The sequence below is a fragment of the Arachis ipaensis genome, chromosome B04 (genome assembly GCF_000816755.2).
Source record: "Arachis ipaensis cultivar K30076 chromosome B04, Araip1.1, whole genome shotgun sequence".
NCBI classification, from domain to species: Eukaryota; Viridiplantae; Streptophyta; class Magnoliopsida; order Fabales; family Fabaceae; genus Arachis; species Arachis ipaensis.
Genome location: NC_029788.2, coordinates 25,165,798 through 25,177,849, shown reverse-complemented (window position 1 = coordinate 25,177,849; position 12,052 = coordinate 25,165,798). Strand labels below are relative to the sequence as shown.

Below are 12,052 nucleotides of genomic sequence, written 5' to 3'. Positions count from 1 at the left end.
GATAATTTAAAAAAAGACATATCTTAAAATTGGATAATATTAATCATAAAAATTCGTTAATTATAAATATTATATGTATAAAAATATAGACATTATGAGGATGAAATAAAACAAGAAAAAAAATAAAGAAAATGAATTAAACAAATTGTGTGCATTATAGGATGAAAATTGACATAGACATGGTAATAAAAAAATCCACCAGATTTAATAGAATTGCTAATAACAGACAATATCTTCATATTAATAGTTGCTTAAACAATTTGAAAATTATTAATGTACTTTATATTGTTACTATTAATGTAATTATTAATTCATATCTTATTCAATTATTATGAAAAAATGAAGAGTATGAGAAGAAGAATAATAAATATGTGTTGTAATTTAAAAAGTTAATACATGAATTTTTAGGCTGTTTTTGATTTTTTTTTTGTTACTAAATATTTTTGAATATTAAATAATTAATGTTATACTATTATAATTAAATATATGTATTACCATGAATAGATTACAAAAATAATTTTTTAACAGATAATTGTTGTACATTATCATCTATTTATAAAAGATGCATTTTTTATCTATTACCTATTATCATTACAATTATATTTTTGCTATTCATCCTTTAAAAGGCTACATAGAAGGAAACTAATTTGAAAACATGAATCAAAATATGTCATATTACCAAGTTTTAGGTTTATTTTTTTCTATTCAAACATTTTATGTCAACAATTTGATTCCTATTGCATATTGGTTATATTCCTTATTTAATTTTTTTCTTATAATCAAAATTCCTAATTGATTACATTGTATTAGGAGAAAAGTAATTCAAATCCTCGCACAAAAATGCACATCATCATTAAATTTTTCACTCAATTTTACATATTCAAATATTTATACTCACGGTTAATTTATTCCAACTGTATCTAGAATATATTTTTTAATTGATTTTTTTATAAATAAAATTTTTAATTTATAATATTCTAATTTTATATGTATTTGAATTATTGATTAACAAAAATATATAAAAAATCATGATAATTACCGAAATATCTATTTTAGTCATAATTTAATCATTAAAAATATATTAAAAACTTATTTTATGTGAAAATGATTTAATCATTCATGGAAAAAGATATTTAATTATTAAATCATGTGTTAATATAAGATATGAATTAGGATTATTAGAAGAATTATTTAAAGTCAGTAGTATTTTAATTATTAAATATTAATTTGCGCATAATTGAATAGAAGATACTTTTTTAAAAATGATTGAAAATAAAGAAGTATGGATTATAGCTTTAGAATATGCCATGTCAACACCCTACCATATAGAACTTTATACCTAGGATGTAAAATAGAGGTGGTGTAGTATTACGACCTCTAAAATAAAAATATATAATAATACATAACAAAGGATATAGTGTACTAGGAGCCTTGAAAAACGGATTAAGCGAAATTCGTAAAATAAAAAGCGCAACGCTCAGAACAACGTAACGTGCGTACCAAGAAAACTAAAGTTCAAAGGCATAAGTAAACAGAGAGCCGGAATAGAGGGTCAAGAATACAAAATAACAAGCTCCGAACTTAGCCTGCGAAACTAAGGCTGGTCGGAGAATATTTACATACATACAAAAGTATCCCAAAATACCCAAAATACAGAAATAAAACCTTAACTTTCCTTAAACCTCTAAGAGGAACAAAATAAATAAGTTTCTTGGAGAGAAAGCTAAATACATATATACATAAACAGCTAATCAAAAGAACCCAGGGACCACTCCGCTTCAGGGATCTAGATGCCTAGCGAGAAGCCTCTCGACCTGCATCTAAAAATAATAACACGGTATGGGGTGAAAACCGGAGGTTCTCAGCATGGTAAAAGTGCCACACATATAAGATATAAGGTCGTGGGAATGCCAGAGGCAATCCTAGAATGCCAACACTCAGTTATAAAACTTAAAATTTAAACAGAAGCCATAAAGAGGCTAGGTGTTCTAAGGAATTCTAAACTTACTTACTTACTTAAACCTAACTTTATTACCAAACCGGTCCATCCTTCCTCCATTCCTCCATCACCAATGACTTAGTAGAGACAGACAACCAAACAAATTCAAGCACAAGTAGAAAACAGGTAGTGCAGGTAGAAAATATAACAAATAGCATAATATATATTTAGTTAGGCAATCCCAAGTAAGGCATATCAAACAAACAAACAAAATGTATATGATGAATATCTATCCTACTGGCCGTGAGCTCACGTGTCGGTTACTTTGCCAGAACCCGACACATCTGGTAGCTAACCCAGACATTAGTCTCTAGGTTGCGCATCTCCAAGAGGATCATAAATGAAGGAGAGTGCCTTTCTACCTTCTCCTGGAGGTTTCACGAAGGAGAGTGCCTTTCCACATCGAAGGAGTGTGCCTTTCCACCTTGCAACCAGAGAAGAATGTGGGGGAAACAATACAAAGGAGAGTGCCTTTCCACCTTCCACACATCTACATCACGACAAGAGAGGGAACTTCCGTCCTCAACTTGCCGTATCGACCATTTTGGTTACACACAGTCATCCCCAAATCTCATCATTTATCATCATCATTTCCTTACATTCGTTCTTTATAGCTATAACAACATGTATTCATTTAGCTTTCACATCATTCTCTTGTAATTCATCACGTTTACCCTTTTCTTCATCCCTAAGTTACCTTAATTTCCTAGTTCCAACTAATTACTAAGCTTACTAATAAGATCTAGGGTTAAAAGAATAAAAATAGAGGTTTAGAGATCCGAAACCATGTTTGAATCATAAAAATACAGGTGCTAGAAAAACAGAGTGTGTGCAGATGCACACAGGTGTGCATGCGCACAGTTTGTGAAAGGCAGAGCGTGTGCGTGCGTGCACACACCAACCAGGAACTACTTGGTGTGCTTGCACCTCACCTATGCGAGCGCCACTAGTAGAAAGTATATCCTGGTGCATCCGTACGCACAACTAAAATTGTTGCTACTGCTGGGTGCGTGCGCACATCAGTGTGCGTAGGCACACACCAGAATTTCTGGTTCTGCTGTATTTTAAAAGATTTCAGTTTTTTGCACCAGATTTCCGGCGTCCATAACTTCCTCTACAGGATTCGGTTTTATGCAAAATTTATATTGTTCTCAAGCTTATAAAACCTTCTTTGATCTGAAGCAAATCTCATCTTCATCCAAAATTTGAGATTCAAGTTATGGACTGCCGAAGTTCATTAAAAATAAGTTTTTGTCAAAATTTACCAAACCTGTATTTTTACTAAAATCTCATTCCATACCAGAATATTACACCACCCAAGCGTTACCAATACTCAACTCCATACCTCCCATTCATTTTACAACACACTACACCCAATATTCTCAATCATTCAATAACTCCCTACATATACACATACATCTTCATAATCCCTCAACCCAAATCAATGGCAAACATACTCATGTATACACATAATTCCTTTGTCACACATTCCAACATATACACTTAACCCTTTTATTCAACAATTACCAACAATAAATACTCCATACTACTCTCATGAATGGCTCAACATTTACATCAAAAATTGCTAATTTATATCAAGGACACTAAATCAACTTCCATCAAACTTAATTGAATTCATCATCAAACACCAACACCACACTTTCAGCAAAATCATCAATCACTACTCATTCTCAATATTATTCAATAAATCCATCAAAGTTACTAAACATTAACATATTTACACATTTCAACTTATCCTAGGGTCGTCTAGCCTAAGTTTTCACAGAACATTACATATTAAATACGCGAAACCTAAACCATACCTTGGCCGATTTTTGCGTATTATCCAAGGTAACCCACAAGGCAAAGTTGTAAGCCTCAACTGCCAAAAATCCACCAACTAGAATTCTCACCAAGCTTCCAACATATCCAATTACCTCATATCACACATGCATCTAACATAATTATCACAAGCATATTCCAAAAATTCAATACCCAAAATACCAAATTAATGAATAAACTAGAGTTCTAGGATTCTCACCTTACCAATAGAAAATTGGGATAAGACTCGGCAAGTTCACCAAGTTAATTTGATCTTAAACACCGAAATTGAACAATTTTCAACATAAATTTTCGAAATTGGGGGAAAGTGGCTGAGAAGAAAATAGTGATTTATCTACTAAATTGTTCTATAGGTTTTGTAGAGCTCATCGCAATGAACGCGTGGTCGCAAACAGTTCGTCAATCGGAGCTCCGGATCAAAAGTTATTGAGAAATGAAATTTGAGTGAGGGTTTTGGAAGTGCTTACATGCTCTCTCCCTTCATGCTGAGCTTCCCAGCATGTTTGCATGCCAAATGGGGGAGGAGACTGAGCTGTGCTCATTTGATTAAGGGGAGTTAAGTTGGGCTTGGGCCCAATACGGGCTCGGTTCGACCGGTTCAGTTTGTTCGGTCTAATTTTGGGCCAAATTCTTTGAAATTAGTGTCAAAATTTTTATTTTAATTAACTCTATAATTTGAGTGAGAGTGCTTACATGCTCTCTCCCTTCATGCTGAGCTTCCCAGCATGTTTGCATGCCAAATGGGGGAGGAGACTGAGCTGTGCTCATTTGATTAAGGGGAGTTAAGTTGGGCTTGGGCCCAATACGGGCTCGGCGGGCTCGGTTCGACGCTAGAAAAATGTTTAAGTTGCAAAATTTTCAGTTTTGCCCTCCAAACTTCTGATGCGCATAAATTTTTTGTTTTAAAACGTTTTTTATCCGTTTTTTCAAACGGTGTAAACTTCACGGACCTAATTTTCATTTAAAACTAGTTTGAAACAATTTGGGAGTCCGAAAGCCGATTTATGGCTCGCCAAAGTTCGGCCAAAAATCAGTTTTACACAAAAACTTTCAAACCTCAATTTTCATTAAAACCAAACTCAAATCCAAACTTCTATACCTACATTCAGCTCAACAATATATCAAAGCACACCAACACAACACTAAATTCTTCACATCACACCACTTTCAATCATACTTCGTTATTACACAATTTCAATCTAAATTCCTCATTTTACATCAACAACATTATCATCCGCTTACTCAATATATATAATCATATCATTCTATCATTCATCACCAACTCATCAATTAACATACTATTACCATCATAAACAACAATCATCCAATACATATTCAATTCACATCATAATCATCATCAAGGGTGCTAAGCATTGAACATTTTCATGCATTCCAACCTATCATATGGTCATCTAGCCTAGGTTTTCACAGAACATTATATATTAAATACATGAAACCTAAACCATACCTTGGCCGATTTTCACGTATAACCCGAGACACCACCAAGGCACTAAACACAACCCCAAAGGTACAAAATCTCTAAAGTAATGACACCCAAACTCCACCAAGCCTCCAATGTATACAATCAAGCTCCAATTTACAAATACACAAACCTAATTCACATTTATCACATATACATACACAAAATTCAATACCCACATGGTACACACTTAACCAACGAATTCACTATAGGTTGAGAATTATTATCGTACCCACGGACCAAACGAACCAAGTCCAATAATTCTTGCAAGCTAGATCGAACCTAAAGTACCAAAACCAAAAAAATCTCAACATATATCCTCACAAATTTTGAAAATCAAAGGGGTAGAGCAACTGGAGTGAGAGTGAGGCCTACCTATGAAATTGTTCTGGTAGATTTGTAGAGCTCAACGTTGCAGACGCGTGACCACAAACAGTGCGGCGATCAGAGCTCGGAATGAGGAGATATGGTGGTTTGAAATCAAAGCAAGGGTTTTGGAACCTACCCTTCCTCACCCTTGTGTTTTCTTCAGCGTTCTTGGCTGAATGGAGGGGAAGAGGGACTCTCTTCATTAAGTTATTGGGCCAATAGGTTGAGCCTTGGGATTATTTTGGGCCCTGTTCGACCAGTTCGGCCCATTTAGCCCAATTTTGGGCCAAATTCTTTGAAATTAGTGTCAAAATTCTTATTTTAATTAGCTCTATCCAATTTTGCTATAAAATTCACATTTCTAATTTATTTTATTAAAATTTAATTTATTGATTAATTATTTGCTAATTTAACGGAGTTTACATCCTACCTACCTAATTAAGAATTTTGTCCTCAAAATTCAGATTCAGTTATTTGGAAAGAGGTGTGGGTAGCCTGTTCGCATACTCAGAGTTTCTTGAAGTTGACCTCTTTACTCGAAACGTCCATCTCCTTTTATTTAAAACTAACTTAGGTTGTAAGACATGACTTTATTTTAGAAGCGTGTTTCAGAAGTTACGAAATATGGAGGACGTCGAATAGGTTCGAAAGGTATGGAAGAAAAACTATTTGGTATGCCACAGACCATCAATATTCTCATAAAATTGAAAAGGGCTAACTTAGTGGGGTTTAACTTCTTAGTTTTGATTGTTTTTCCGATTCCAGTTTGTTGAAGTAATCTTAATTCGGCTTTTTCGTTATCTCAGTGCAGAACCTTCAATAGTTGCAGCATTCCAATTGGCTTCTGGTGGTCATTCTTTACTTCCTCATGTGTCAAACACGCAGTTACATGCATCGCCACTTTGTTCTTCATCCCTGGCCACCCAAAAATGTCTTCTTTGATTCGTGGTACATTTTATTAAGTTCAGGGTCAATTTGAAGATCTTCTCTCATAAGCTTCGGATAGTTTCTCGTCTCAACTTCCGATTTTGACACATAACTCTCTCTTGGTATCTTGTTGATTCAACAGGCTTCAATACTCTTAGTAGCTCCTTATCACCATTATTACGCTCCCCAAGTCCTTGACTTTACGATCTCTATTTCGGCATTAGGCATATAAATCTCTTCTTAATTCCCTTTTGTTTACCAGACTTCGATATCTTTAGTGGCTTCTTATTGTCTTGTTACACGTCCCGTATCTTATTGTTACCATGTTGTAAACTGGCAATGGATTTAGTCCGACACTTCCAACCACATTCTCATTCTCAAACTTAGAACTTTAACTCATCTAACATTTTCTCATTTGGAATTAACGTCCAAGAATCTCTTAGAAACTTCTTTCTTAGGGCGTTTACTACAACCTCACGATGTTGCATCAGCACGCATCTTAAGTCCTCCAATAATGCATTGTAGTAATTCCCTAAATGGTTCATTAGGCTCAAGTGATACAAGCATTGGCATAAAGATCAATCTTCTTTCTATGGCTCGAAGCTTCCATCGTATCCTGGTATTTCATTCACACGGTGTACCTCATTGCATCTATTTAGTCACGAGCGATACGATCGGCGAGGATTAAGGCTCTAAATTCCCTAGTAATATCACTGGTTCATTTTCATGTTCAGAAGTCTTGCTCTAAAGGATTGACACTCTAATAGTTGCATCTAAGAGTTATGCACGACGCAAAATTCAGTACGAGTTGATTTTTCAAAGAAATGTTATGTTCAAAGAGGCGAACAAGTAACACAAACGGTGTTCACAAGAAATCAAAAGAAAGTCTTGCATACAGTTAGCCAGAGTTGTACAGAACTAATGGAATGCACAAAAAGAGAAACCTAGTTGCATCTTAGGGGAGAAGTTCGAATCAAAGCTTGAATAGAAAGAACAAGGCATGTCGAATTAAATAGGTTCTAGTTGGCTTTAAAGGAATGCGAGTTTCCACAAGAGAGCAACTCTACGCACCGTATGTCTCCAGTATTCAAAGATTATGTGATCATATTAGGATGAGTTCAGGCTTATTCCAAAAGAGACAAGCTTTATACGAGTAAGGAATAAAATCAAAAGAACGATGAATTGAGCTTTTACAGGAAAAGATTCAAGATAGAGTTTTAAATGTAAGCTATAAGGGAAATGTTAGATTAAGTCGTGAAGATTAGTTGGCACGCTCTCGCAAAAAAATACTTAGTTGGACGATTCTCTCTTCCAGTACTCCCTTCAACTCGGTCCTGAGTTCTACTGATTATAATGACGTCTTCACTTGTGATGCAATCAACACTGATCCGGCTTTTGGCACTAAGTCTATCGCAAACTCACGTTCTCTCTAAGGTGGAAATTATGGTACATCTTCAAAAATGGTCTCGAAAACTCTCTCGTATAGGAATTTGGTCTCACCTTTACTCGTCTCTTAATCAATTAGCAACTAAAAGTTGAATCCGCTCTATTCCTCTTCCTCAAAGTCTTAACATCATTGGATTTTCAAACAGTAACTCCGCATAGCTCTCGACAGTTCCAATTCCTTAGGTATAATCCACCCTGCTTCCACTGTGTCATTCTGATTCTTATCCTTCAAGAACCTAGCCACTCCTCTAAGTTATCTAAGTAGTGCTCCGTCTCAACAACTAATAGTCTTCGACTAACCATCGATTCATACTCCACGATTATCAAAACTTGTCATGCTTCACAAACGGATATTACATATTAATGATATGCAAGGAAGTTAAAAACTCAACTGCTAGTTTGTATTACCTCGGGTGTGAGAGTCAGATTCGACTGCATCCCAGCCTTCTCTATATGGAAAATTCCAAGACATATGTCCTGGTCTCTCGCTCTTGTAGCATACGCCTAGTCCAGTCCTGCATGGGTTGTTTGGATGATACTTTTTGCACCTCGAACACTTTAAGTCTTCCGGTTGACTACTAGTCTGCCCTTCTGAATCTTGTCCCTGACGGTTGTCGTTTCTTCGGTCATTGTTCTGGCATTGAGAACGTGAAGTGATAAAACGATCCCTCTTGAAACTTTAGCTCCTAGGTGTAATCATCGTCTTCTTTCCCTTTTTCTTTGTGAAACATCCCCGGCGGTTACTCCCTTCCCCATAGTCCCTCTTGAGCCTCCTCCCGTTGCTTGACCCGTGTTAACCAACTCCGGATAGTTTACTATTCCCACTGGTACCACTGTACTCGGAACATTATTTTCGCCTTCATTTTTATTACCACTGTCATTACCAATCCTAACTTGTGTTTCCATCCTACCCATACATCGGCTAGTCGCAATAGCAACAGCACCAATGGCAGCAGCAGCACTTGTCATCGCGGTCACAAACTCGGTCAAATTACCTACCGGTATGGTTACCTCATTAGCTCTCCATTTTCGACCTCGATTACGCTCACGACCGCACCCACGAGATTCCATTTGGTTCCTGTTCACACCAAACAAGTGATATCAAGGTGATCAGTCTCAATATCTCAAGTCTAGTATTTCGAAGTCCCAAATGCATTCTCATGAGCATTCATGCCATATATACATATATATATATATATATGTATATATATATATATATATATATACATATAGATAATCGCACTCTCACTCTTTCAACTTAGAACTTTAACTCATCTAACATTTTCTCCTTTTGGATTTATCGTCCAAGAATCTCTTAGAAACTTTTTGCTTAGGGCATCTACCATAACCTCACGGTGTTGCATCAGCACGCATCTTAAGTCCTCCAATAATACATTGTATTCATTCCCTAAATGGTTCATTAGGCCTAAGCGATACGAGTATTGGCAGAGGGATCAATCTTCTTTCCATGGCTCGAAGGCTTCCATCGCATCTTGGTATTTCATTCACACGGTGCACCTTATCGCATCTATGTAATTACGAGCGGTACGATCGGCGAGGATTAAGGCTCTAAATTCCCTAGGAATGTCGCTGGTTCGTTTTCATTTTCAAAAGTCTTACTTTAAATTATTGACACTCTAATAGTTGCATCCAAGAGTTATGCGTGATGCAAACTCCAATACGAGTTGATTTTTCAAAGAAATATTGTGTTCAAAGAGACGAATGAGTAGCACGAACGGTGTGCACAAGAAATCAAAGAAAAGTCTCGCATCCAGTTAGTCGGAGTTGTACAGAACAAATGGAATGCACAAGAAGAGAAACCTCGTTGTATCTCAGGAGAGAATTTCGAATCAAAACTTGAATAGAAAGAGTAAGGCATGTCGAATTAAATAGGTTCTAGTTGGCTTTAAAGGAATGCGAGTTTCCACAAGAGAGTAACTCCACGCACCGCAGGTCTCCAGGTTTCAAAGATTATGTGATTATATTAGGATGAGTCCAAGCTTATTCCAAGAGAGACAAGCTTTATATGAGTAAGGAATAAAATCAGAAGAACGATGAATCGGGCTATTACAGAAAAAGATTCAAGATAGAGTTTTCAAGGTAAGCCGTAAAAGAAATATTAGATTAAGTCGTGAAAATTAGTTGGCGTACTCTCGCAAGGAAACACTTAGTTGGATGTTTATCTCTTCCAGTACTCCCTTCATTCGGTCCTGAGTTCTACTGATTATAATGATCTCTTCATTTGTGGTGCAATCAACACTGATCCGGCTTTTAGCACTAAGTTTATCGCAACTCACGTTCTCTCTCAAGGTGGAACTTCTGGTACATCTTCAAGAATGGTCTCAAAAACTCTCTCGTATAGGAATCTGGTCCCACCTTGACTCGTCTTTTAATCAATTAGCAACTAAAGGTTGAATCCACTCTATTCCTCTTCCTCGAAGTCTTAATATTACTGGATTTCAAACGGTAACTCTGCATAGCTCTTGACAGTTCTAATTCCTTAGGTATAATCTACCCTACTTCCACTGCATCATTCTAATTCTTATTCTTCAAGAACGTAGCCACTCCTCCAGGTTAGCTAAGTATTGCTTCGTCTTGACAACTAATAGTCTTCGACTAACCATCGGCTCGGACTCCACGATCATCAAAATTTGTCATGCTTTGCAAATTGGTATTACATGGTAATGATATGCAAGGTAGTTAAAAAATCTATTGCTAGTTCATGGTCACCTCAGGTCTGAGAATCGGATTCGGCTGCATCCCGGCGTTTCCTATCTGGAGTTGTCTCTCCATAGCTTTCCTGTAGCATTGCCCACTTCATGGAGTAATCTTCTGCGAATTGACTTTTCTTAACCAATTTAGTAAAATTCGTTAAACTCTCCAGATACACGTAGTTGAAAATGTCTCTCCTAAGTCCTTTCTCATACTGAGCACACTTCCACGCCTCATAGTCGGCTGGATTTTCTTGACAAACTTTTGAGAGACGACACAGGTTGTCGAATTCATGGGTATAGTCAGCAACAGACATATTCTCTTGCTTTAGCTGCATTAAATCCAACTCCTTTGCAATGCGAAGTGCATCTAAGAAATATTTTCCATAAAATTCAGTCTTGAATCTATGCCAAGGGATATCTGTTAACTCCATCTGCAAGGTATAATATAACTCCTGCCACCACTTCTGAGCATCTCCCTCCAACATGTAAGTCACTATTTCCACCGATTGTGCTTCCGGTCTGTGCTGAGTGTATAAAAACCTCTCCACATCTTGAAACCACTGATCAGCCTGTAACGCATTGGCATTTCCATTAAACCGAGGTGGGCCACTCTTGAGGAACTCATTAAGGGTCATTAAACTATAGTATTGACCTATGTTGCTTGTACCAGCACCCAAGCTTCCATCTCGAGGTCCTTGCATTAGTTCAGTCCTAAGATTTTCCCGCCGAATACCTCGTTCGGATCCGTGAGACGACATTTGGTCCCTGTTCACACCAAACAATTGATATTAAGGTGATCAATCTCAATATCTCAAGTTTAGTGCTTAAGAGTCCCAAATGCATGCTCACAAACATTCATGCCACATATATCAGTTAGATACTCTAAATAGCATGTATAGACACCCAGAGTATGCCCAGAAGCATAGTCAGTTCATCCCTCAGGCTCTACAGGGACAAACTGCTCTGATACCATAATGTAACACACTACCACACAGAGCTTTACACCTAGGATGTAAAACAGAGGTGGTGTGGTATTACGACCTCTAAAATAAAAATATATAATAATATATAACAAAGGATATAGTAAACTAGGATCCTTGAAAAACGGATTAAGCAAAATTCGTAAAATAAAAAGCGCAACGCTCAGAACAATGTCTCAACCCTTTACTACCAGAGCATTGTAAATATTTGGCATCTTCCCTGGAGGGAAAGCTACATCCAATACCGGACCTATTATTTGGTCGATACATCTCAGGTTTTTTTTTTCAAGCACAG

General features: G+C 36.6%; 1 protein-coding gene across 1 annotated transcript; it reads right to left on the bottom strand.

Moving 5' to 3' along the window:
• On the bottom strand, nucleotides 10,795-11,535 carry LOC107636303. The gene has a single exon (XM_016339823.1). The coding sequence runs from the start codon at nucleotides 11,533-11,535 to the stop codon at nucleotides 10,795-10,797; it is 741 nt and encodes a 246-aa protein (XP_016195309.1).